Source organism: Nomascus leucogenys, chromosome 12 (assembly GCF_006542625.1).
Source record: "Nomascus leucogenys isolate Asia chromosome 12, Asia_NLE_v1, whole genome shotgun sequence".
NCBI lineage: Eukaryota > Metazoa > Chordata > Mammalia > Primates > Hylobatidae > Nomascus > Nomascus leucogenys.
In genome coordinates this window covers 14,752,036-14,779,704 of record NC_044392.1, presented here as the reverse complement: position 1 = coordinate 14,779,704, position 27,669 = coordinate 14,752,036, and the positions used below count along the sequence as shown (strand labels likewise).

The 27,669-nt window shown below is 39.0% G+C and overlaps 1 protein-coding gene across 8 annotated transcripts in view; it reads right to left on the bottom strand.

The window, feature by feature from the left end:
- The window catches only part of MAST2 (microtubule associated serine/threonine kinase 2), a 229,155-nt gene that overhangs the window by 125,680 nt on the left and 75,806 nt on the right, over nucleotides 1–27,669 (bottom strand). For 6 of the 8 annotated variants that reach the window (XM_030823812.1, XM_030823814.1, XM_030823815.1 and 3 more), the window contains exon 4: nucleotides 24,814–24,845. In XM_030823812.1, coding sequence (XP_030679672.1) covers nucleotides 24,814–24,845 — 32 coding nt within the window. The remainder of the gene's footprint in view (nucleotides 1–24,813; nucleotides 24,846–27,669) is intronic. The other 2 variants (XM_030823813.1, XM_030823817.1) reach the window with 1 other exon arrangement.

Below are 27,669 nucleotides of genomic sequence, written 5' to 3'. Positions count from 1 at the left end.
AAGAAAACATTAGAGAAAATCTTCATGATCTTGGGATGGGCACAGATTTCTTGGACAGAATATGAGTGAGTACTAACTATAAAAACTCACAAAGTAAAGAACACCAAAATTAAGACCTTCTGCTCTTTGAAAGACATCCTTCCAAAAAGGAAAAGGCAAGCTGGAGAAAAATAAGTCACAATATATACAGTGATGTATCACTTAACAACAGAGATACCTTCTGAGAAATGCATTGTTAGGTGATTTCATCATTATGTGAACATCATGGAGTATACTTACATGAACCTAGATGGTATGGCCTACCACACACATAGGCTATATGGTATTGTATAGCCTATAGATTGCTTCCAGGCTGCAAACCTGTATAGCATGTTACTGCATTGAATACTGTAAGCAACTGTAACACAATGGTAAGTATTTGTGCATTTAAACATAAAAAAGGTACAGTAAAAATACATATAAAAGATAGAAATGGTACACTTGTATAGGGCACTTACCATGAGTGGGGTTTGCATGACTAGAACTTGCTCTGGGTGACTGAGTGAGTGGTGAGTAAATGTAAAGGTCTAGGACATTACTGTCTACTACTGTAGACTTTATAGAAACATTGTACACTTAGGCTACACTATTTAATATTGTATAATAACATTATATAAACATATGGTAATATAATTATATGTTACAAACTTATATAATTATATATCATTATATCATATAAAATAACATATAATAATATAATTATATAATAACAATAATATATACAACATTATATAATAATAACACTAGATAAACATTGTACACTTAGGCTACATTTTTTTTCTTTAACAATAAATTAATCTTAGCTTACTGTAACATTTTCGCCTTAAATTCTTTAATTTTTAACTTTACTCTTAAAACACATTATACTGCTCCACAAAAATACCTTTGTTCTCTATATCTGCAGTCTATAGGCTGTTTTTTATTTTTAAATTTTAAATTTATTATTTCTTTTTAAATGTTTTTGCCAAAAATAAAGACACAAACATACACTTTAGCCTAGGTGTACACAGGGTCAGGATCATCCAAGATGTCACTTTCAGCTCCTTTATAATTTTATGGGACCACCAGTGTCTATGCAGTCTGTTGTTGACCAAAACATTGCATGGTATTGCATGACTATATATATCTGACAAAATATCTGCATCTGAAATATATAAATAACTTGTACAACTCAATACTTTTTAATTCATTTTTTTGAAATAAGCAAAATATCTGAACACATTTTCACAAAAGATTCACAAATGGCAAATAAGGACATGAAAAACATATTCAACATCATTATTCATCTGGGAAATGTAAGTCAAAACCACAATGATATACCAGTATACACTCAGTAAAATGGCTCAAATCTGATCATAACAAGTTTTGATGTGGAAGTGGGCCAACTGGAACCCTCAACATCCCTAGTAGGAAAGTACAACAGTATAAACATTTTGGAAAATTATGTGGCAATTTTTTAGAAACTTAAACATACACTTACCAGTTACCATTTGATGGGGGTTAGGGGTAGTATCCTAAATCTAAGTTTGGCTTTTTTTTTTTTTTTTTGAGACAGAGTCTTGCTCTGTCGCCCAGGCTGGAGTGCAGTGGCGCCATCTCAGCTCACTGCAAGCTCTGCCTCCTGGGTTCATGCCATTCTCCTGCCTCAGCCTCCTGAGTAGCTGGGACTACAGGTGCCCGCCACCACGCCCAGCTAATTTTTTGTGTTTTTAATAGAGATGGGGTTTCACCATGTTAGTCAGGATGGTCTCGATCTCCTGACCTCGTGTTCCGCCGCCTCGGCCTCCCAAAGTGCTGAGATTACAGGCATGAGCCACCGCGCACAGCCAGCTCTTTCATTTTTTAAAAGATTAAACACATCTGTAATCCCAGCACTTTGGGAGGCCAAGGCGGGCAGATCATTTGAGGTCAGGAGTTCGAGACCAGCCTGACAAACATGGTGAAACCCAGTCTCTACTAAAAATACAAAAAAATTAGCCAGATGCGGTGGTGCATGCCTGTAGTCCCAGCTACTTGGGATACTGAGGCAGGGGAATCACTTGAACCTGGGAGGTGGAGGTTTCAGTGAGCCGAGATGGTGCCACTGCATTCCAGCCTGGGCAACACAGCAAGACTCCACCTCAAAAAAAAAAAAAAAAAAAAGATTAAACATATTTTAGTCAAAAGAGTTTTCATGTACCAGATACTACAACAAAAGTAACTTTGTGACCAGGTGCGTTGGCTCACACCTACAATCCCAGAACTTTGGGAGGCCGAGGCAGGAGGATTACCTGAGCTCAGGAGTTTGAGACCAAGATGAGCAACATAGGGAGATCCCCTACTTATAAAAAAGTTAAAAAAAATTAGCCAGGCATGATGGCATGTCCCTGTGGTCCCAGCTACTCTAGAGTCTGAGGTGGGGGACTCACTTGAACCCGGGAGGCTGAGGTTGCAGTGAGCCATGATCACACCACTACACTCCAGCCTGGGCAACAGAGCAAGCCCTCTCTCTCAAAAAAAGTGACATTGCAATAAAATGCACAAAAACTAAAAGCAAGAAAATGACAGTCTGGGTTGGGTGCGGTGGCTCATGCCTGTAATCCTAGCACTCTGGGAGGCCAAGCAGGGTGGATCACTTGAACTCAGGAGTTTGAGACCAGCTTGGGCAATATGGCAAAATCCCATCTCTACAAAAAATCCAAAAATTAGCTGGGTGTGGTGGCATGTGTCTACAGTCCCAGCTACTCTTGGGGGCTGAGGTAGGAGTACTACTTGAGCCCAGTTCAAGGCTGCAGTGAGCTGTGACTGCACCAATGCACCCCAGCCTGGGCAACATAGCCAGACCCTGCCTAAAAAAAAATTTAAGGCCGGGCACGGTGGCTCATGCCTGTAATCTCAGCACTTTGGGAGGCCGAGGCAGATGGATCACCTGAAGTCAGGAGTTGTAGATGAGCCTGGCCAACATGGTAAAACCACACCTCTACTAAAAATACAAAAATTAACTGGGCATGGTGGCAGGCGCCTGTAATCCCAGCTACTCAGAGGGCTGAGGCAGGAGAATTGCTTGAACCCGGGAGGCAGAGGTTGCAGTGAGCTGAGATCGCGCCATCACACTCCAGCCTGGGGGACAAGAGTAAGACTTCATCTCAAAAAAAAAAAAAAATTAAAAATTAGCTGGGTGCGGTGGCGCACACCTATAGTCCCAGCTACTAGGGAGGCTGAGGTGGGAGGATCACTTGAGACCAGGAGTTTAAGATTGCAATGAGCTATGATAGTGCCACTGCACTCCAGCTTAGCCAACTGAGACCCTGTCTCTAAACAAATAAATAAGCAAATAAGTAAGCAAGAAAATAGGAAAAGTGGGCTTTCACAATGTATTAGTTTTCTATTGCATAACAAATTAGTAAAAACTTAGCCACTTAAAACAATACACATTTATTATCTCACAGTTTCTGATTCAGGAATTCAAGCACAGCTTAGCTGGGTCCTTGCTTAGGGTCTCTTAAAGCTGCAAGCAAGGTGTCACCTGGGCTATGTTTTCATATGGAGACTCGATTCAGGAAGAATCCACTTCTAAACTCATTCTCATCTGCACACAGAATATTCTCTAAAATTGACCACATGCTTGGTCATAAAGCTAGTCTCAATAAATTTTTCAAAAATAAAAATCATATCAACTATCTTCTCAGACCTCATGGAATAAAATTAGTAATCAATATCAAGAGGAACTCTCAAAACCACACAAGTACATGGAAACTAAACAATTTGCTCCTGAATGACTTTAGAGTAAACAATGAGATTAAGGCAGAAATCAAAAAATTTTTTTAAATAAAAATAGAGACACAACATACCAAAACCTCTAGAATACAACAAAAGCAGTGTTAAGACTAAAGTTTAGGCCAGGCACAGTGGCTCACGCCTGTAATCCCAGCACTTTGGGAGGCCAAGGCGGGAGGACTGCCTGAGCTCAGGAGTTTGCGACCAGCCTGGGCAACATGGTGAAACCCTGTCTCTACTAAAAATACAAAAATTAGCCAGGCGTGGTGGTGCGTGTCTGTAATCCCAGCTACTCGAGAGGCTGAGGCAGGAGAATCGCTTGAGCCTGGGAGGCAGAGGTTGCAGTAAGCCGAGATCACGCCACTGCATCCGGCCTGGGCGACAGAGTAAGACTCTGTCTCCAAAAAAAAAAAAAAAAAAAAAAAAAGACAAAAATTTATAGTGCTAAATGCTTAACATCAAAAAGAAACATCTCAATTAACAACCTAACATCATAGCTAAAGGAACTAGAGAACCAAAACAAGCCAAACCCAAATCTAGCAGAAGAAAAGAAATAAGAAAGATCAGGGCAGAATTAAATGATATTGAGACCAAAAATATGACATAAAGAAGCAACAAAACAAAAAGTGGGTTATTTGAAAGGATAAACAAAACTATTAAACTGCTCGATAGATTAACCAAGAAAAGAGAAGATTTAAATCAGCACAATCAGAAATGACAAAAGTGGTATTACAACTGATATCACAGAAACACAAAAGCTCCTCAGAGACTACTATAACATCTCTATGAGCATAAACCAGAGAAACCTAGAAGAAATGAATAAATTCCTCAAAACACACAAACTCTTAAGAATGAACCAGGAAGAAATGGAAATCCCGAACAGAACAATAATGAGCTATAAAACTGAATCAGTAATTTAAAAATCTGCGAACCAAAAAAAAAGCCCAGGACCAGGATTCACAGCCAAGTTCTACCAGATGTACAAAGAAGAACTGTAACAATCTTACTGAAACTATTAAAAAAAAAAAAATTGAGTATGAAGGATTCTTCCCTAACTCGTTCTACTAAATCAGTATCATCCTGATACCAAAATCTGACAAGAACACAACAAAAAAACTACAGGCCAATATCCCTGATGAATATGAATGTAAAAATCCTTAACAAAATACTAATAAACTGAATCCAGCAGCACATCAAGATGATAACTGGATCATGATCAAGTGGTTTTATGCCTGGGACACAAGGATGGTTCAGCATACACAAATCAATAAATGTGATTCATCACATAAACAGAATAAAAAACAAAAACCATATGATCATGTCAACAGACACAGAAAAAGCATCTGATAAAATCCAACATCACTTCATGATTAAAAACCTTCAATGAATTAGGCATTGAAGGAAGACACCTCAAAACAGTAACAACCGTATATAATAAACTCACAGCCAAGAGCATCATACTGAATGTGCAAAAACTGAAAACATTCCCTCTAAGAAATGGAACAACATGAGGATGTCCACTCCCACTACTCCTATTCCACATAGTACTGGAAGTGGTAGCCAGAGCAATTAGGCAAGAGAAAAAAATAAAAAGCATCCAAATAGGAACAGTTAGTCAAATTATATCAGTTCACTGACAACATAATCCTATACCTAGAAAAGCCTAAACATTACTCCATATGATTCCTAGACCCAATAAACAATTTTAGTAAAGTTTCAGGATATAAAATTAATGCACAAAATCAGTTGCATTTCTATACACCAACATTCAAGCTCAGAATCAAATCAAGGACTCAATCCCATTTATAATTGCCACAACCAAAATAAAATACCTAGGAATACATTTAACCAAGAAGATGAAAGACCTCTACAAGGAGAGCTAAAGAACACTGATGAAAGAAATCATAGACAACACAAACAAATGGAAAAACATCCCATGATCATGGATAGGAAGAATCAATATCATGAAAATGACTACACTGCCCAAAGCAATTTTAATCAAATTACCAATGTCGTTTTTCACAGAATCAGAAAAAACTATTCCAAAATTCATATGGAACCAAAAAACAGCCCACATAGTAAAAGCAATCGTAAGCAAAAATAACAAAGCTGGAAGCATCACGTTACTCAACTTCAAATTACACTACAAGGCCATAATCACCAAAACATCATGGTACTGGTACAAAAACAGACACATAGCTCAATGAAATAAAACAGAGAACCCAGAAGTCAATCCATACACCTACAGTGAATTGATCTTCAACAAAGTTGACCAAAATAATCAATGGGGAAAGGACACTCCATTCAATGAATGGTGCTGGGAAAATTGGCTAGCCATATGCAGAAGAATGAAACTGGACCCCTATCTCTGACCATATATAAAAATTAACACATGATGGATTAAAAATTTAAATTTAAGACCTGAAACTATAAAAACCCTAAAAGAATACCTAGGAAAAACTCTTATGGACATTGGCCTAGGCAAATAATTTATGACTAAGACCTCAAAAACAAATATGACCAAAACGAAAATGGACAAATGAGACTTAATTAAACTAAAGAGCTTCTGTACAGCAAAAGAAACAATCAACAGAGTAAAAAGACAACCCATAGAATGGGAGAAAATATCTGCCAACTATGCATCCAACAAAGGACTAATATCCAGAATCTATAAGGAACTTAAATCATAAGAAAAAAACAAATAAATCTACTAAAAAGTAGGCAATAGAAACGAACAGACATAAAAGAAGACAAGCGACCAACAAACTCATGAAAAAAATATCCAACATCACTAATCATCAGAGAAATGAAAATTAAACCACAATAAGATACCATCTTATACCAGTCAGAATGGAAAATGACAGATGTTGGTGAGGATGCAGAGAAAAGGGAATGCTTATATACTGTTGGTGGGAATGTAAATTAGTTCAACCCCTACAGAAAATAGTATAGTGGTTTCCAGAGAACTAAAAATAGAACTACCATTTGATCTAGCAATCCCACTACTGGCTATCTACCCAAGGGTAAATAAAACTTTTTTTTTTTTTTTTTTGGGAGAGAGAGTCTCGCTCTGTCACCCAGGCTGGAGTGGCAGTGGCATGATCTCGGCTCACTGCAACCACTGGCTCCCAGGTTCAAGCAATTCTTCTGCCTCAGCCTCCCAAGCATCTGGGACTAAAGGTGCACACCACCACGCCTGGCTAATTTTTGTATTTTTAATAGAGACAGGGTTTCACCATGTTGGCCAGGCTGGTCTTGAACTCCTGACCTTGTGGTCCACTTGCCTCGGCCTCCCAAAGTGCTGGGATTACAGGCGTGAGCCATTGCGCTGGGCCGGGAAAAGAAATCTTAAAAAAAAAATTTTTTTTTTTAAATTGTAAACCTCTTTTTTTTTCCCTTGGGCCTTATGACATAGCATAAGAAAATTATTTTATCTAAAAGACACCTACACTGGTACATTTATCGCAGCACTATTCACAATACAAATTCATGAAATCAACCTAGGTGCCCATCAACAGTAGATTGGATAAAGAAAATGTGGTATATATATACCATGGAATACTATGCAGCCATAAATAGAATGAAATCCTGTCCTTTGTAGCAATGTGGATGTAGCTGGAGGCCATTATTCTATATGAAATAACTCAGAAACAGAAAATCAAATACCATGAGTTCTCACTTATAAGTGAGAGCTAAACAATGGGTACGTGTGGTCTTAAAGATGGAAACAATAGACACTGGGGACTGCAAAAGGGGAGAGGAGGTGTGGCAAGCATAGAAAAACTACCTAGTGAGTATTATGTTCACTATTTGGCTGATGGGTTCACTAGAAGCCGAAACCTCAGCATTACACATTATATCCATGTAACAATCCTGCACATGTACCCCTGAATCTAAAAAAAAAAAAAAAGAACAGAAAATATTTTTGGCCAATTCTAATTTCTATTGCTTCAGCAGAGCAAATCTCCTCCAAATAGAATTTAATTTAAAAAAAATTGACCAAGAGCTGCTTGGTTCATGGATGGCAATTCCAAGGTAAATGAAAACCATCCTGCTTCGGAAGACTACTCCTCTGATGAAAGAAGGTAAAAACAGATCTGCTTGGTGGGCTGAATTGCATTCTATTTTTCTAACAGTGACTGATGGAAGAATTGAACAATGGTAGAAGCCCCTGTGTTTGGGTCTTTACTGACCTCATGCGATGTAACCAATGGCTTGGCTATACACTCAGGCGAGAGGACAATGGAAATCTGGCCTGTTAAAAGAATGCTCATATGGAGCATGGCCCTAAGGAGATTGGAGGGATGCATTAAGGTGACAGGGATCGATAAGTAGACATCCCATGTGCTCCCTTGAGGTGGCCAACTCAGTCCTTGAAAAAAAGTGAGTATGGGGGCAATGCAGCAGTGCAGAGATGAGCCGAATCTGGACATGACCCTTTTGCACCCTTTCAGGTACAAAATGCCAGAAAGAACTGTTCTGTTTCTCAGCAACAGAGACAGAGATTGCTGATGGCTATGGGGCAGATTCTCTGGTAGGAAGGCCCTGAACATGGCTGGCAAATGAGACTGATGCTGGTAGCCCTGGGAGCTACAAAGGGGTCTTGACAGGAATAGACACTGACTCTGGAGTGGGCTTTGCTTATCCCATGGAAGATAAAAATGCTCAGAGTACCATAAAAAAAAAAACAACACAAAACAGAAGATATTGCATGGATTTGGATGGCCCACCATCATTTCTTCAGACCAAGGAACACACTGCACAGCCCATAATGTTCAACAATGGACAGAGTGAGATATCCTCCTTAGAGTAATAGTTTGATAGAGAAGTAGAATGGGCAATTGAAACACTGGTTGTCTAAAACAGGGGGAGATAAAAAGCATGAAGGGCTGGCTTACAGGCGATCATAAGGACGTATGTGCTCATACTTAACGTAGGACTTTTTCTGTTTTTCTGGTTGATCTGAGGAAGAGGGGATGGGGAGGATGCTAGTACGACTACATAATTCTTACCAGGGGAGGAGTGCACTTGTATAACTACTATAATTTTTTCTTTTTCTTTTCTTTTTTTGGTTTTGTTTGTTTGTTTTTGAGAGACGGAGCCTCACTCTGTAACCCAGGCTGGGGTACAGTGGAGCCATCTTGGCTCCCTGCAACCTCCGCCTCCCAGGTTCAAGCGATTCTCCCACCTCAGCTTGCCAAGTAGCTGGGACTACAGGCATGCACCACCATGCCCAGCTAATTTTTTTTGTATTTTTAGTAGAGACAGAGTTTCACCATATGTTGGCCAGGCTGGTCTCGAACTCCTGACCTCAGGTGATCTGCCTGCCTTGGCCTCCCAAAGTGCTAGGATTACAAGTGTGAGCCACTGTGCCTGGCCCTGTTTGTTTTTTTGAGACAGGGTCTTGCTCTGTTGCCCAGGCTGGAGTGCAGCGGCATGATTACGGCTCACCGCAACCTCCGCTTCCAGGTCTCAAGAGATCCTCCCACCTCAGCCTCTCAAGTAGCTGGGACCACAGGCAAGCGCCACCACACCCAGCTAATTTTTTGTATTTTTGGTAGAGACAGGTTTTGCCATGTTGCCCAGGCTGGTCTCAAACTCCTGAGCTCAAGCAATCCTCCTGCCCTGGCCTCCCAAAGTTCTAGGATTACAGGCATGAGCCACTTCGCCTAGCCTATAGTTTTTTCTTTCCTCCCCAAATCACCTTTAAAAATTTTATTTTTTCTCTCCTACCTGATGCAGTGGTCCTAGGACCAGGGTTACAACTACAAGTGCTGAAACATCAGGGATGATTTCTAAGAAAAAACTGTAACTATGTTTTTAAACCTAATGGCAAAATTCCTAAGAACATTACTGGGGTGAGTAGTGCTTTCACCCCATTTAGCAAAAGTGGGACTAACAGTGAATGCAGCTATATTGCCTGATGGTAAAAACAGCTCACTAGTTCTGCTCCTATATAACTTTACCCTATCTGAATGGGAGTGGACTGAGGAAGACCTACTCCTAGACTTGTATTGCTGCCTGCAATCTGGAACAGCACAAGAGAAATTCTAATGTTCCCTTTCAAAGGTGAAAAAATTGGGGTATAAACGGAAAGAAGGAGAAACCATAGCTGAAAGTAAAGAAGTGAATAAATGAGTTAGGGTTACTGAGGAAAATTCAATGTTAACAGCCCAAAAGGGTCTAAGAACAAAAGATGATACTGTCTCAAGCTTAATTATTCCAGATGCATGAAGGTATGAAGCTGTATGTTTACCAAGGCCAATTCTGCTTTTGGAACTTGACAAGATTTAGGAAACTTGCAAACCTGAATGGCCTCATCCTGGGAGACATTCATACAATATGATGTACTGGACTAATGATTAATGATTGCATATACAAATTTTTTTGATATAAAAGATCTGTGGTCACAAACTAGGGGGTGACCTGTGGTGTTATGATATATATACTGGTTTTAATCTACGGTTTCTGGCTTATAACCCATAGCCCTAGTTACAGTCTTTTGTTAGAATGTTGGCTGTGTTAGGCCTCAGGGGCAGGCCTCTGACCTCCGACTCTCCTTTCATTTTAATGTTCCCCAGGCTTTCTGACTGTGGGTCTTAAGGCTCTCCCATAAGAGAGTCCCACCCTATACCTGGGGCAAGAAATACTGACTTCATGAAGCTTCCATAAAAACCCAAGAGGACAGGGTTCAGTGAGCTTCAGTATAGCTGAACACATGGAAGTTACTGAAGTGGCATGGCCGGGGAGGGCACAGAAGCTCCCTGTCCCTTCCTAGTAACTCACCCTATCAATCTCTTCATCTCTATCCTTTGCAATATCCTATAAACCAGTAAATATTAAAACAAAAATCTAAGAGGCTGAGTGCAGTGGCTCACACCTGTAATCCCAGCACTTTGGGAGACCAAGGAGGGCGGATCACTTGAGGTCAGGAGTTTGAGACCAGCCTGGCCAATATGGTGAAAACCCCCATCTCTACTAAAAACACAAAAATTAGCCAGGTGTGGCTGCACCCATGTCTGTAGTCCCAGCTACTCGGGAGGCTCAGGCATGAGAATTCCTTGAACCAGGGAGGTGGAGGTTGCAGTGCCACTGCAAAAAAAAAAAAAATCAGTCTCAAAAAAAAAAAAAAAATCTAAGAAATACAGTCATTCAAGAAAGTCTGTTTCATTTGGCATTGTTATTAAAAGAATATAATTTATAAGAAATTATTGATTACAAATAACAATTTTGGTAAAAATAAAGCCAAAGAAAAGTGTAAACATTTTAATAATTTATGAATTTGCCTTTACTTTATTGCTCATTTAAATAGATGAACACACAGACATGTGCAGTGCTAATTCAACTGTCATTTTTGACATTTTGCCATTTTTAATTGTATAAAAATTGATAATGGAATTGGTTGTAACATTTGCCTGTTTCCTTCTTTGATGATATGCTGTTTTTCTTTCATCTTTGAATGTTTTCATTTTATATCTGGATGAAAGCCATGATTTTTTGTTTTTACTTTTTTTAAAAAAACTGTCTGTTAAACAGTTTTGGAAGTCTTCCACCAAATGTCCAAAGAATTAACCTGTGAGTCACATCAGAGAAGTACACCTCATGTGGACCATCCATGTATGTCAGGGCTTGGTTCCCACAGGTAAATCTGAAGTGGTAATCTGAAGTTGGCTCCCAGATGAACAAAGAAGTTTCCGGAATCTCCACTTTTCTAATTTCAATTTTTCTTTACATAACTGGGTTTTGTTTTGTATTTATTTATGGCTAAGTTATTCCCATCTGTGGCAGCAGAGTGGGACACTGATTTTATGGGCTGACCAATCCCAGGTATACACCCAAGAGAAATGAAAACATATGCCCATAAAAAAAAAAAAGTATACATGAATGATTATAGCAGCTTTATTCATAATATCCAAAAACTAGAAACAACCCTCCACCTCCCATCAAATAGTGGTATAGTCACAAAAGGAAACACTGAAACATAAAGGAAGCCAAATACAAAAAAGCAGGTCATTTGTCATTTTCATTTATATGAAATTCTACCACAGGCAAAGCTAATCTGTAGTGCCAAACAATAGATCAGTGGTTGCCTGAGGCCAAGATGTGGAAGATGGGATTGACTGCAAAACTACAGAAGGAATATTTGGGGGTAAGAAAAATGTTCTATCTATTAATTGTGGTTGTAGTTACATGGGTATATGTGTTTGCCAAAATTCGTAAAACAAAGGACCCCAAATTGTTTCTGTGGGATATAACCATAAATAATTACAGTATTGAAAATGGAAACTGAGACATTAAAAAATACTTACTGATTCATTTGATAACACTAAAAATGCACTGCATCTTAATAACATCTTAGTACTCATTATCAAATTAATTCTGACCTTGAGAACCCCTAAAACTTGTCCTCAAGTAAAGCGTAAGTCTGTTCCAGAATATGAAGACTAATGAAGGGCACAACTTGGAATGTGAATTTTGACTGTCATGGTTTATAATACCTGAGTCTGAAAAGCTAAAACTGGTTAAAATTTTAGCAAATAATTTATTCAATTTTGGTGAGTCCATGTCCTTGGTTTACTGTTTACTGCCATTACCTACAATTTTAAAGTATATTATTTTATGCTGTGTAATATGCCTAGTTAGCAAATATTTTGTGTCTTGCTAGAAAAATTTTCTGTGCTTTATGCTGACTTACCATGTCCTTAATCAAGCAAGCACAGGGCTCCTCATAAAAAAAACTACAGTTATTTAAAATCGTGTTACTTTCTATGTTTGTTTATAAATGTTTTACTGTCACTTAGGTTAAATAAGTAACCAGGTATTATTTCTCAAGCACCAACAATCCTATCTTAAGTGTTTCCACTAACAATTCTTTGAATATTTGTCTTTCCCAAATCAGATCCTACGTGTAGAAAATAATAAAATAAAACTTTCAGTGTAATTTTTTTTTTTTAATTTGAGACAGGGTCTCACTCTGTCACCCAGGCTAGAGTGCAGTGGCATGATCTCAGTTCACTGCAACCTCCACCTCCCAGGCTCAAGCAATCCTTCCACCTCAGCCTCCCAAGTAGCTGGGACCACAGGTGTGCGCTACCACGCCCAGCTAACTTTTATATATTTTTGTAGAAATACGGTTTCAACATGTTGCCCAGGCTGGTCTCAAACTCCTGAGCTCAAGCAATCCTCCCACCTTGGCCTCCCAAAGTGCTGGGGTCAGTGTATTTTTAATGCCAAAAACTATCTCTGAGATATCCGAAAACATCCTTGGCAAAATCACAAAGACGTGTTTTCTCCTTTTTAGAGAAATGTTAGAAATAATTAGGTTTAATATTTTGTTATTAATGAATTTCATGAGAAAAGTTATCTACCAGAAGACATGTTCAGTGTTCCCTAGGTTAAAGTTGTATGGGTAAAATGCTATTACTATAAATATTCTAGTTATTGTATGATTAATAGAAAACTCCTAGAGATTTGTCAATGTCCTCATTATCCACAATGTTTCTGAGTCCTGACAGAACTCTGCCAGATTTTAGGAAACAAAAGTTTAGTGTTTTCAGTCTTTTTTTTTTTAATCTCCTATAGGAAGAAGTGTTTTCAGTCTTAATTTCAGTTATTATCTAAAATACTGGCCAGGTGCGGTGGCTCACATCTGCAATCCCAACGTTTTGGGAGGCTGAGGCAGGAGGATCACATGAGCCCAGGAGTTAGAGACCAGCCTGGGGAACATTACAAGACCCTATCTCTACCCCGCCCCCTGCAAAAAATTAAAATAAAATAAAAAATAAATTAAACGAAATAAATAAGCTGGGCATGGTGATGCATGCTTATAGTCCCAGCTACCTGAGAAGCTGAAACAGAAGGATTGCTTGAGCCCAGGAGGTTGAGGCTGCCATGAGCTATGACAGAGCCACTGCACTCCAGCCTGGGCAACAGAGCAAGACCTTGTCTAAAATAAATAAATAAACAAACAAACAAACCAAATGAATTAATGAATAAAACTGAAAATGTTTACTTGGTAACAACCTTACTTTTAACATTTGAATCCAGCACCTTCTAGGTCAGTGAAGTTTTATAAAAATATAGATGTATAGGACTTATTCCAGACCCACTGAATATCTTTACTTGATATCCTTAGTATATTCTTGGTATGTTTTTGGTGTCTGTATAATACCACAAGAATATTATATGTTATACATAAAGATTTTTCCCTCTCTAAAAATTATGTTTATCTATGTTTTCTAAATCAGATGTAACCTTCACTGTCTTATTTGCAATAATCTCTTACAGTTTGCTACAAGTTTTTGGACTGGCCGTATTATTCTCATTTTACACGTGACAAAAACAACTTAATTTCCTTGGTAGTTGCATTATTCTTATGATATGAGTCTCTGTCACATGCAGAGAGATTCCGTTTTGTGCTGAGGCCTGTCTGAAGGCTCTACAATCAACTAGAAGGCAGAGTCTGTGTCTTCAACAAAGAAGGGTTGTCTCAGAGCTCCATGGAAAAGGACTGCGGCAGGTATTTTAAAACTACTGACACATCAAAGAATAGACAGGCTTCCAATGGTATTGCTTGGACAACTGGACAACTTCCAGATCATTCCAGTGGAATGAGTCAGAATTTCCAGAACTTTTTTTAGTTAAGAAGCCGACTACTAACCTGAGATCCAGTGAAATGAGAATTAGGTACACAGAACTGTATGAACTATAAGAAATGATTACAGTAATTTGTTTGAAATATTATTTTAATGTTCATTTTCTAATATGCAAGGGAGCCAGTTGTATTCCTTGTTAGGCTATCTATAACTCTTAACAATTAAGTAGACTTTGCTCTTGTAAAATGAAACATTCCTAAATCACATCTGATTCTCACTGACCCTCCCCTAACCCAGAACTAAGAACGTCTTACTGAGTCTCCTTACAGTTCGAGGCAATACGGTTATTTGAATAGGGCTAACAAGAATCTGTTCTCCTTTTGACCAGAATATAATTGTAAAAAATGGTTGTCCAACAAAGAGCTTGCCTGAAAGGTCACATTTGAGAATCATGCTTATTTGATCAGGTATAACAAACTACTTTTAAGGAACTACGGTTGACTTTATGGAGCCAATACTTACAAAACCTTCCTGGGAAAACTGGCCTGGTATCTGGCTTTATAGGGTCCAGAATTACAGTTGGTAAGGAAGGTCACTTCCTGGAAGGCCCAGGACCCTTAGGAATTCACCCAAATTTATAGTTATTACAAGTGAAATGTGGTATTTCTTAGACTTGCCTTCCTAGCCTCAAAATACAAATAATAGAGGCCTGTAAAAGTCCAATCTGAGATTCTTTATAAAAATTTACAGCAAAGTAAATTTAAGAATGGCTTATGGCAAATTAACGTTCTGGCTACACTATGCAAATAATCAGGCCAAACCCAATGAGACCACCCCTGTTTTGTGACCAAAAAGGTTTCAGATTATTTTAGATGAAAAGGTAGGAGATTATAAAAAAAAAATTGGAAAAAGTTAAAAAAGAAAAAAAGGTTACTAGACATTTCCAATAAAAAACTATGCATATTGTTTAGAGAATACTCTTCTAGTTTGTCTTTTATTATCTTTGAGCTACTTTACAACTCTGTAAGTTATAGGTAACTGATGTTATGTGAAATAATTTCTTTTTTGAAACGGTCTCTCTCTGTCACCCAGGGTGGAGTACAGCGGCGCAATCATGGCTCACTGCAGGCTCAACCTTCCCACTTCAGCCCCCTAAGTAGCTAGGACTACAGGCAGTCATCACCATACCTGGCTAATTTTTTTTAAACAAACTTTTGCAGAGATAGGGTCTCACTACACTGCCCAGGCTGGGCTCAAACTCCTGGGCTCAAGTGATCTTCCTGCCTCAGCCTCCCAAAGTGCTGGGATTACAGGTGTGAGCCAGTACATCCAGTGCACAAAATAATGTTTGTCTATAGACATGCTGATCAGTTCTGTGCAGTGAAGGTGCAACTGACTTCCCTTCTCTCCACGGAAAAACTCAATTTTATAATAAATAATACATGTATTTCAACACTACACATACACATACCACATATCACTTTGTGGTTCTTTTACTTCTTTGAACTGGCTAATATATCTGCCAGATTCCCTTACTAATAATGAATTAAATATTTAACATGTGCCTATTTTTAAAAAATCAATAGCTTTACACATATGTCAAAATTTGTTATTATACAACTATATTTCTAGCGGTAGGAGGATAAAACATATTTATTTTATTTTACAATTTGGTAGCTCTATTTTAAACGATTAAACGTGTATACCTCTATTTGTATTCTTGTGCCAGACCATATCAATGTTTGGAACAAGCTCAAATGATTGCCAATTTGTGTTAAACTCTATAGTAGGCTCTGGGATCAGCATATTGTACCGCACAACATGGTCCTGAACTCACGGAGCTTACCATCTGCTATGGACTAAACTGTGTCTCCCCAAAATTCATGTTAAAGCTTTCACCCCCAATCTGACTATATTTCCATATAGGTTGTTTAGGAAGTAATTAAGATTAAATGAGGTCATGGGGTGGGCTCTAATCCTATAGGACTGTTGGCCTTGAAAATGAAGGAAGAAATAAGGAAGGAGGGAGAAGGAAGAAGAAAAAGAAGAAGAGATAGATCTATGCCCCTATCCTCAGGCTGGTGTACCACATAAAGGCCATGTGAGCACACAGCAAGAAGGCCACTCTCTGCAAGCCAGGAAGAGAGGCTTACCAGAAACTTAGCATGTTGTCACCTTCTTGGACTACAAGCTTGCATAATTGTGAGAAAATAAATTTTTGTTATTTAAGCATGTGGTATTTTGTTACAGCAGACTGAGCTAATACTTATATACTACAAAATGGGAAAAGGCAAACAGTTCTTTATTTACAACTGATGTAAGAGCTGTGATGAAAAGCAGAGGGTTTATTGAAAGTATGTCCTGGGAAACCCAACTTAGTCTACAGACAGCAAGGTTTGGGCGAGGTCAGGAACGCCTTTCATAAGGAAGTGAGATGTAAGCTGGGACTTGAAAGATGAGTAGGAACTAGACTGGTATAGATGGAAAAAGAACATTCCAGCTGGGCACGAGGGCTCATGCCTGTAATCCCAGCACTTTGGGAGGCTGAGGCAGGCAGATCACGAGGTCAAAAGATTGAGACCATCACGGCCAACATGGTGAAACCCTAAAAATATAAAAATTAGCTTGGCGTGGTGGAGTGCACCTGTAGTCCCAGCTACTCAGGAGGATGAGGCAGGAGAATTGCTTGATCATCTGAGGTTGGGAGTTTGAGACCAGCCTGACCAATGTGGTGAAACCCTGACTCTACTAAAAATAAAAAAAAATTAGCTGAGTGTCATGGCGTGCACCTGTAGTCCCAGCTACTCGGGAGGCTGAGACAGGAGAATTGCTTGAACCCAGGAGGTGGAGGTTGCAGTGAGCCGAGATCGCGTCACTGTGCTCCAGCCTGGCGATAGAGTGAGACTCTCTCAACAAAACAAAACAAAACAAAACAAAACAAAACAAAACAAAACAAAACAAAAATTCCAGGCACAGAGAACATATTGTGTAAAACATGGAGACAAATATAGCAACCACACTGTATAGACAGTCAGGTGTGATCCTAAGAGTAAGAAAAAATTCATCAAAGGCCAGGTGCAGAGGCTCACACCTGTAATCTCAGCACCTCGGAAGGCCGAGGAAGGCAGGTAGTTTTAGCCCAGGAGTTCAAGACCAGCCAGGGCAACATGGCAAAACCCCATCTCTACAAGAAGTACAAAAATTAGCTGGGTGCGGCAGTGTGCACCTGTGGTCCCAGCTACTTGGGAGACTGAGGTGCGAGTACCAACTGAGCCCAGGAAGGTTGGGGCTGCAGTGAGCCGTGATCACACCACTGTAGTCCAACCTGGGTGACAAAGTGAGATTCTGTTTCAAAAAAAAAAAAAAATCACCAAAAAAGTTTAAATTAATATCTAATAATGAAATCCGTATTTTAAAAAGCTTTTCCTGGCTATTGTATGATAGGTAGACTGAGGGTGAGCAATGCCAGATAAAAAAAGGCCAGTTAGGAGGTTATGGCAGTAGCAGAGGCAAGAGATTACAATGGCTGGGACTATCTAGACATACCAGTGGTAGTATAAAGAAAGAGAGAACACCAGCCGGGCGCGGTGGCTCAGGCCTGTAATCCCAGCACTTGGGAGGCCGAGGCGGGTGGATGATGAGGTCAGATTGAGACCATCCTGGCTAACGTGGTGAAACCCCGTCTCTAATAAAAATACAAAAAATTAGCGAGGCATGGTGGCACACATCTGTAGTACCAGCTACTCGGGAGGCTGAAGCGGAAGAATCACTTGAACCTGGGAGGTGGAGGTTGCAGTGAACCGAGATTGTGCCATTGCACTCCAGCCTGGGCGAGAGAGCAAGACTCCATCTCAAAAAAAAAAAAAAAAGGCCAGGCTTGGTGGCTCACACCTCTAATCCCAGCACTTTGGGAGGCCGAGGCGGGTGGATCATGAGGTCAGGAGATCGAGACCATCCTGGCTAACACGGTGAAGCCCCCGTCTCCACTAAAAATACAAAAAAATCAGCCGGGCGTGGTGGCGGGCGCCTGTAGTCCCAGCTACTCGGGAGACTGAGGCAGGTGAATGGCGTGAACCCGGGAGGCGGAGCTTGCAGTAAGCCAAGATCGCACCACTGCACTCCAGCCTGGGCAACTGAGCGAGACTCCGTCACAAAAAAAAAAAAAAAAAACGCCGGGCGCAGTGGCTCACGCCTGTAATCCCAGCACTTTGGGAGGCTGACGCGGCCGGATCACAAGGTCAGGAGATCCAGACCATCCTGGCTAACACGGTGATACCCGGTCTTTACTAAAAATACAAAAAATTAGCCGGGTGTGGTGGCGGGGGCCTGTAGTCCCAGCTACTCAGGAGGCTGAGGTGGGAGAATGGCGTGAACCCGGGAGGCGGAGCTTGCAGTGAGCCCAGATGGCGCCACTGTACTCCAGATTGGATGACAGAGCGAGACTCAGTCTCAAAAAAATAAAATAAAAATAAAGACAGAACACCAAGAGATATTTGAGAGGTATAACAAAAGACTTGTGAGTGTAAGGAAGAGCATGGCAACAAAAATAACTAAATTTTCTATCTTGAGGAAGCAGTACCATTTAATAAGCTAGAGTATAAGAGAGGATCTGAGTTTTGAGAAAGACAATGACTTCAGATTCATAAATGCTACCGTTCAGATGTCTCTGAAATACCAGTCACTTTATGGTGAATGGACAGTTATGAGATCTAGCGATATAAATGTGGGGATAATGAGTATAACAATAACTATTCTCAACATACAGTAACAAAAATAGGTTCTCAAGGATTTTCAGATCCCACCTACACAGGCAGAGCTCGCCAACAATTACGTCCATTTTTTAACAACAAAATGGTTCCCTGTAGGGATATGAGTGATGACTATGGCTACTTCCCTCCCAACCTCTGCTATGTCCTGCCTTCCCATTGGACACTTACAGAATCTATATAAAATTACTTCCTATATAAGACCAATTTTTAAAAGACAGGGTCTTAAATGTAACACAAAGCTATCACTCTGGACTTCAGAGTCTTGAAAGGTTGCAAAATTTCCTGATTTTCAAAGCCCCACAGAAAACCTAAAGCCCTATATCAGACACCACTGATAACCTCAACAAAGGGTTTATTATGTGTATGCAGCAGGTGGTATCTCTTTTTAGCACATTTTCCAGAAGCATTGATCCAGGCATCAAGTTGCATCAGAATGGGAAAGTACATGACGCTATCAGTTTCATAGAAGCAAAGTTTGATACATCACATCCCTGGGGCCCAGGAACTCCTCCCTGCCCACTATGCAGTGCCTGTCACCACAGACACCAGACATTTACTTTCATCCAATATCTGGTATCTAAGTCCACTGCCCAAATGAGTAAGCTGACAAAATAAAAGGTTAACTATCCCCAAGGGCTCTAAAGACTACAAGCCAGCAATGTCAATAATATCAACACACACATATACACATACCCCATGATGAATGCAACCAACAGCTACCTCTCCACTCCTACAGTCCATTATCTCAATTGACTGCTCATAGCCTCTAAGAAATAAAGCAAGACATTTCATGAAATATGAGGAAAATTATCTTAAGCCTAATGGGTATTAGAAAAGCTTTACTTTCATGGTAACTGGAGACATAAGCATTATTTACATTAAGCTCCCAAATGTAGGGTCTAGGTACTGGTGCTGAAATTCACAAACAAAATAAACAATTGCCAGGCATTGTGGTTCATGCCTGTAATCTAAGCACTTTGGGAAGCCAAGGTAGGCAGATAGCTTGAGCTCAGGAGTTCCAGACCAGCCTGAGCAACAGAGTGAAACCCCATCTCTACAAAAAATACAAAAATTAGCCAGATGTGGTGGCAGGCGCCTGTGGTCTCAGCCACTCAGGAGGCTGTGGTGGGAAGATCTCCTGAGGCCAGGGAGGACCAGGCTGCAGTGAGCTGAGATTGCGCCACTGCACTCCAGCCTAGGCTACAGAATGAGACCCTGTCACAAAAACAAACAAAATAACAACAGCAAAAGAAACAATCCTATTTGAAAGGAATCATCAAAAAGAGGCCCCCTCCATAGCATTGGGCAAGAAAAGCCATTCAGAGCTGCTTCAATTATGAAAAAGTAAAATATAAAACCCTTCTAGCCTGGGTAAACAGATACAAGTAACTTTAGAACTTCAGAATCTTCTTTTCACAGATATTATACTTTGAACAAGGTTATCAACTCCCTTAGGTCTGATATTCTAAACTACATTTTTAATGCATTAAAAAAATACCCAAATGGGTTTAAATATGAAATAGCTTTCTAAAAATGAAAATGATTTAGTTTCAGGAAGCTACATCTAAAATAAATGGTATGAGCCAGGCCAAAAGAACTTTCATAACCACCTTGCCCCAATAAAGCCCTTATCATGGCAGGCATAGATGATGTTTGCATTTTGCGTACTGGAATTTCACAGCTCTCTTCCCTAATCTGACCAATGTCACTATAAATGTGTGTGTGTGTGTGTGTGTGTGTACTTATAGATACATATATAAATACATATACAATATATAAGTATATAAATATATATTTATACTTATATAAGTATATAAATATATATAATACATACCTATATATGTATGGATCTATCTCTATCTCAGTATCACTCATTCCAGACTCCTGTTCTCTGCTCAAATGTTGCCTTAATGAGAAAATTCCTGGACAATCCATATTTTTTTGATTTTTTAAATTTTTTTGTAGAGACAGGGTCTCACTATGTTGCCCAGGCTGGTCTCAAACTCCTGGACTCAAGCGATCCTCCTGCCTCAGTCTCTCAAAGTGCTCAGATTACAGGTGTGAACCACCACACCCAGCCTAGACAATTCAATTTAAAATTTAAAATTTAAACCCTCACTCTCACAGAAACACACATCCTCCTATCTGATATCTGGCTTTATTTTTCTTCATAGCAGTAAGTACCATATGGCATATCATACATGTTTTTGTCTCTCTTAAGCAGAATGGAAATTCCATGAGCACAGGGACCTTGTCTGCTTTATTCACTACTGTATCTCCAGTATCTAGAATAGTGCCTACACATAATTGGAACTAAAATAATATAGTATGATGGATGCATGGATGGAAAAATTTGAGCAAATGACAAAGTGAATGGAGGCAAAAAGACAAAAATATAGTAACAGATTTTACCAAAAAACATCTAGTAAGTAATAGTGCCGTGACTGAAACCCACATCTGCCTGACTTGCGAACCCAAGCTCTTAATTTTTATGCTATACTTCCACTTACCAATTTGGAGACTTTGGAGGAGTTAATTGTTGGGTGGAAGAATGTGTATTTTGTATAATGCCAAGTTGTCACATAAGTCTAGAAACCCATATTTGAGTTCCTGTCCATTTTAAAGCAACTAACATATTACGTGAAAAGCACAGCAATTGAAAGCCTCAAAAATTAATTAACAAAAACGCTCTCTCAAAGGACAAGAACACCAAACTAGAGACAAATTCTAAATGTCTCTCTGTCCATGAAGGATATGTCAGAGGAAACAGGCCTTTATAACCTGGAATGAGCACACCATAGGATTCGCTCTTGGGAGAACCATTCTAAGAAAGAGACAAACAGGGACACAAATATAATGCCCCCTCCTTCTGACCAAGACTTAAATGACAATTATAGAAACTTTAAAAATTTTCCAGATCAGGTTATGAGGACAAGAAACAGTGGAGCAAATGGTAAGTCACTCATTTTATTAACATCAGTTTTTCCACACAACAAATTTTGTAGTAATTAAACTTATTCAAATATTTGTTTTGTGGTTCTTACCTGTTTACTACGAATGCTAAGCAGTACTTTGCCTCCTACTGCACACTCCCTACAAAGACTTGCCCAGCTCTGTGTACAAGAGGTACCATGGAACTTTGGGGAGATGACTAAGCATAGAGATCAGGTAGCCAATCCCTTCATTTTACAAGTATGGCAATTTAGGTCCAGAAGTGGGAGCTCCTGTTTTAAAGCCACATATGATTTGTTAGTGACAAAGCCTATATTAGTACCCATGTTTCCTTGCTTCCTTCCAGAACAAAACTTTTTCGACTCCTCTAATATTAGAGATAAGAAAGGATATTGTTTATATTAAAGAACTGAAGAACTTCTGGCTTACTTAAGTGTAAGCTCTTCAAAAGAAGAATTTATCTAATTGAATCTTAACAGCCTCAGAACTTAGATCACTCTAACCAGCACAGAGTAGGCTTTTTTATTTATTTATTTATTTTTTTGACGGAGCATCACTCTGTCGCCCAGGCTGGAGTGCAGTGGCGTGATCTCAGCTCACTGCAACCTCCGTCTCCTGGATTCAAGCAATTCTCCTGTCTCAGCCTCCTGAGTAACTGGGACTACAGGCGCATGCCATGATGCCTGGCTAATTTTTATTTTTATTTTTAGTAGAGACAGGGTTTTACCGTATTGGTCAGGCTGGTCTCGAACTACTGACCTCAGGTGATCCACCTACCTCAGCCTCCCGAAGTGCTGGGACTACAGGCGTGAGCCACTGCACCTGACCCAGAGTAGATATTACTGTGTATTTACTGAGTGATCAATTGTTTAAATGTGAGTTACGTTATCAAAAAAGAGGAGGGAAAATCTATTTCTGATCCTTATTAATTAAACGTTTTTAAGGCAGTTAGAGTAGGCCTAACTTTAGATATCACTAAAATGACCAAAAAATTATTCTGGTATAAAATAAAAATAAGAATACTCCTCCTTCTCCTTCTTCCCAGCAACTCCATTCATTGAGGACACACATTCCTGCAAGAAGCTACCTGTCTCAGGCCTTAATTTATTTCACTTACTACTAAGAAAAGGCAAATCTCAAGACAGTTTTCAAATAGAAGGAACCAAAAAAAAAGGGGGGGGGGGGGGGGCGCGGCAGAAATAGTAGAAAAATGACCAAGTACAAATATTTGCTGAAAAGCTACTCCTTTTCAGTTATGCATACCTATTTGGTGTATCATTCCTCTAAGAATCCTGGTAGAGCCCTTGCCATTTACAGAAGACTCAGGACACTTGTGAAGCTAGACTGAATATCCACTGCTAGAAACTGAATTTAAAATTTAACATGTGCCTCTTAAATAATAGAATTCATCCAAATTTAACCCATTAAGAATTCTAAAACTAACATATATTAAAATTAAACTATAAGTAATAAAGCAATATACATATATTAAGTGATCCTTCTAACAGGCTTAGTAAGAAGAAAACATAGGTAACATTATCTTCATTTTATAGATAAGGCAACTGAGGTTTAAGAAGATAAAGTGATTTGTCTAGGTTTACAAAGCTAGTTAAATGGCATGGTCAAGACTGAAACTTATGAGTTTTCTGACTCAAGTCTCTTCACATCAAACCAAAATAAGTTTTCGAAAACAGCCCAAAAGGCTTCACAAAAATCTCAGAGGAAAATGTAATCACTAGGGCATTTTTCAGAAAACAAAATCCTAAAATGGACAGTAACAGAAAGAATTCCTACACGTTTCATTTAAACATTTAAAAACTGCATATGATGTGTATGTAAAGCATACTTAATAGATAAATATGAATGCTGTTGTGATCTCCTCCTTAATTACATCTCTTTTTTTGTTAAGGAAAAGTTTAAAAGCCATTGTTTTATCACAGCTCTATTTCCTTAGGGTTCCCCAGATGTGACTTTACTAGTAAATCATGGTAAATATGAGTGTGTTGTAGGTATATACAGTACAGGTTTTTGGGCCCCAACACAGAGATTTTAATGCATTAAGTTCACACTCTGCACTTTAACAAACATTCCAGGAGATTCTGATTGGCCAAATTTCTAATACTGCCCCAACAGAATTCCTAGAGGAAAAGCAGTCCAAGAGAATATAAGAAATTAAAATCCAGGGACAAAGACTATTTATTAATCTCCCCTAACCCTGAAGCCAGAAAAAAACCAAACAGGTTGGGAACCTATTCCACTCAACATAGTCTCCAAACTTAGCTGCCCTAGCCTCGACTTATCAGAAAAGTTGGTCTTCTCCTCATACCATGTTATGGGATAGATGTAAATGCAAAGGGTTTCCATTTTAATATTCCTACTTCCTTAGCTTGAGTCTACAAAAACTCAGTAAATCCCAAAGCACAAGCATAAGACTGTGATGAATATTTAAGTTGTAACTTTCCCAAAATGCTATGTAGAAACTGAGACGGAAGAGGTTTGGAGGTCGGGAGGAATGGCGGGGGAGGGGAAGATCTGACCTAGTGGGAGAAGTCAGTTGGCCTGCTGGCTTCCCTAGCTCACATAGGAGTACACAGAAAGAAATATTCCTGAGCGGGATTCCTCCACATGATAGTGGGAAATGTTCCCAAGAGGGGTTCCTAAGTAGGAGATCATAATCATAATGGTAATAATCATCTACTTACAAGCTGCCTCTTCTTGGAAGGCTCAACTCCTTCTGAAAAACAAAACATATGCAAGTTAGAAATAAGAACACATCTGAGTCCTGTTGGTCTACCTAAATGTCCTAGGAAATTCATGGCATTATCTTAATAATGGAAAAGGCCACATATTTCTAAATAATAACTTTTTCTTTGTCTCTTAAATTTTATTTTTTATTTTTTTATTTTTTTTTGAGACGGAGTCTCATTCTGTCTCCCAGGCTGGAGTGCAATGGCGCGATCTTGCCCAGGCCTGGAGTGTGATGGCATGATCTCAGCTCACTGCAAGCTCCACCTCCCAGGTTCACGCCTTTCTCCTGTCTCAGCCTCCTGAGTAGCTGGGACTACAGGCACCCGCCACCACGCCTGGCTAATTTTTTTTTTTTGTATTTTTAGTAGAGACGGGGTTTCACTGTGTTAGCCAGGATGGTCTCGATCTCCTGACCTCGTGATCCGCCCGCCTCGGCCTCCCAAAATGCTGGGATTACAGGCGTGAGCCACCATGCCCAGCCTGTCTCTTAAATTTTTGTGAAATAAAAGGACTCAGGCTATTACTTCTTTATTCTTCTTTCCTAAAAGGAATGTCCCATAGAATACATGCAACATTTTTCCCACTAGATGGAACCACCTCCCCAGTATAGATTACAGGCACTCTAGGCCAGCCATTAACTGCTGCTGAATTGTAAAGGGCATTAGTGGCAAGCATACAGAAGGAATGAAATGGGATTGGGGCAGTGGGTGATAATTAGAAAATATTTTAGACAAATAAAGTAGTATAGGAAATAATATAACAGAGAGATGACTTCACACACCACTGGCATAAGAAATAACCTTTACAATAACAGTTGGGGCCCCTGGGACTTGCTTTCCAAGTGTATCAAGTCCCACCTCCCACCAGTCCTAAATTAACAACTATTCTTAATTTTTAAATATTTTCCATAAGTGTTTTCGGATTTGTAAAAAATCAGTAGTATTGTTTTACATGTTTTAAAATTATATATACATGGTATTATATTATATGGATTCCTCTGTTGACATCAGCCAACATTATGAAAACTGGGAGATTCACCCATGTGGATATATTTCACTTTAGTTCACTGATCTTCAGACAGTGGTCCAGTCTATGAATATACCAATATTTATTTATCTATTCTCTAGTAAATAGAAATTTAATTTTCTTTCCACCTTTTTCTTCTCCATTAAAACAATACTCTTGTAAACATTCTTGTAGCTGTTTCCTAGTGCACATGTAGAAAGTTCCTTGGACGTTGAACTACTGAGTCATAAAGTACTGGATATTCCAAATTGCTCTCCAAAACAACTGTCCATGTAAGAAATATATCCCTGACACACAGTCATGAATATATGTGCTTATATTTTCTTCTAAACATTTTATAGATTTGCTTTTTTCTTCTCTTTTTTTTTTTGAGATGGAGTCTCATGCTGTCACCCAGGCTGGCTGATCTCAGTTCACTGCAACCTCCACTTCCTGGGTTCAAGCGATTCTACTGCCTCAGCCTCCTGAGTAGCTGGGATTACAGGCATGCACCACCATGCCCAGCTAATTTTTTTGTATTTTTAGTAGAGACAGGGTTTCGCCATGTTGGCCAGGCTGGTCTCAAACTCCTGACTTCAAGTGATCCTCCCGCCTTGGTCTCCCAAAGTGCTGAGATTACAGGTGTGAGCCACCACGCCCAGCTGGTTTACTTTTCACAATAAGTTTAATATGCCTTATTTTTGTAAAATTCACTTATTTTATAAAATTATTTTTGCTAAAATTCAGTAGTTGATTGCAATTCTTTTGTGTGTTTTTCTAAGTAAATTTACAAACATTCAACTGTACAAATCTTAAATTACTTAATCTTACATATGCCAATTGGTAAGTCTGGTAAGTACATATACCTCAGAAACCTAAATCTCTATCAAAATATAGAACATGTCCATTAATCCAGAAAGATCCACCATGTCCTTTCTTCGTAAATCCCCAAACAAACCACTATCTTCCTACCCCAAGCAAATACTATTCTCATTATGTCCCCACAGATTACTTTTACTTCCTCAAAACTTCATATGAACGGAAGCATACAAATACAAACCTTTTTACATAGGCTTCTTCAACTCAGCATAGTATTTGTGAGATTTATCCATGTTGTTGCAGGTAACAATAGCAATATGAATAATATACCCCAGTTAATTTATCCTTTCTCCAATTCCATTTTTCAGCTATTAACATTCCTGTAACAGGTCTTTTGACAAGCTATATTTCATTTCTCTTGGGTAAATCCCTAAAAGTGTAGAATTACTCAGTTAAAGGGTAGATATATATTTAGATTTATAAGAAGCTACCAGACCTTTTTCTAAAGTGATTACACCATGTTACATTCCCATTAACAACGTATGAGAGTTTCAACTGCTTCACATCCTAGCTAATACATGTTACACTCACATTAATAATATAAGAAAGTTCCAACTGCTCTACATTCATGCCAATATATGGTATCAGTTTTTTATATTTTAGTCATTTTACATTTTAGCCATTTAGGTGTGTAGGGGTATCTCATTGTGGCTTTAATCATTTTCCTGATGACTAACGATGTTGAGTATCTTTTCATGTGCTTATTAGCCATCGATATATATTCCTTTGTGAAGTATCTTAAATTTTTTTTACCTTTTTAAAAATTGAGTTATCTTTTTACTACTGAATTTTAAGAGTTCTTCATAATCTTCTAAATACAAGTCCTTTGTCATATATGTTTTGTAAATATGTTCTAATCTGTGGCTTGCCTACTAAAATTATTGGTGGTGCCTTTTTTTATTTTTTTATTTTTTTTGAGATGGAGT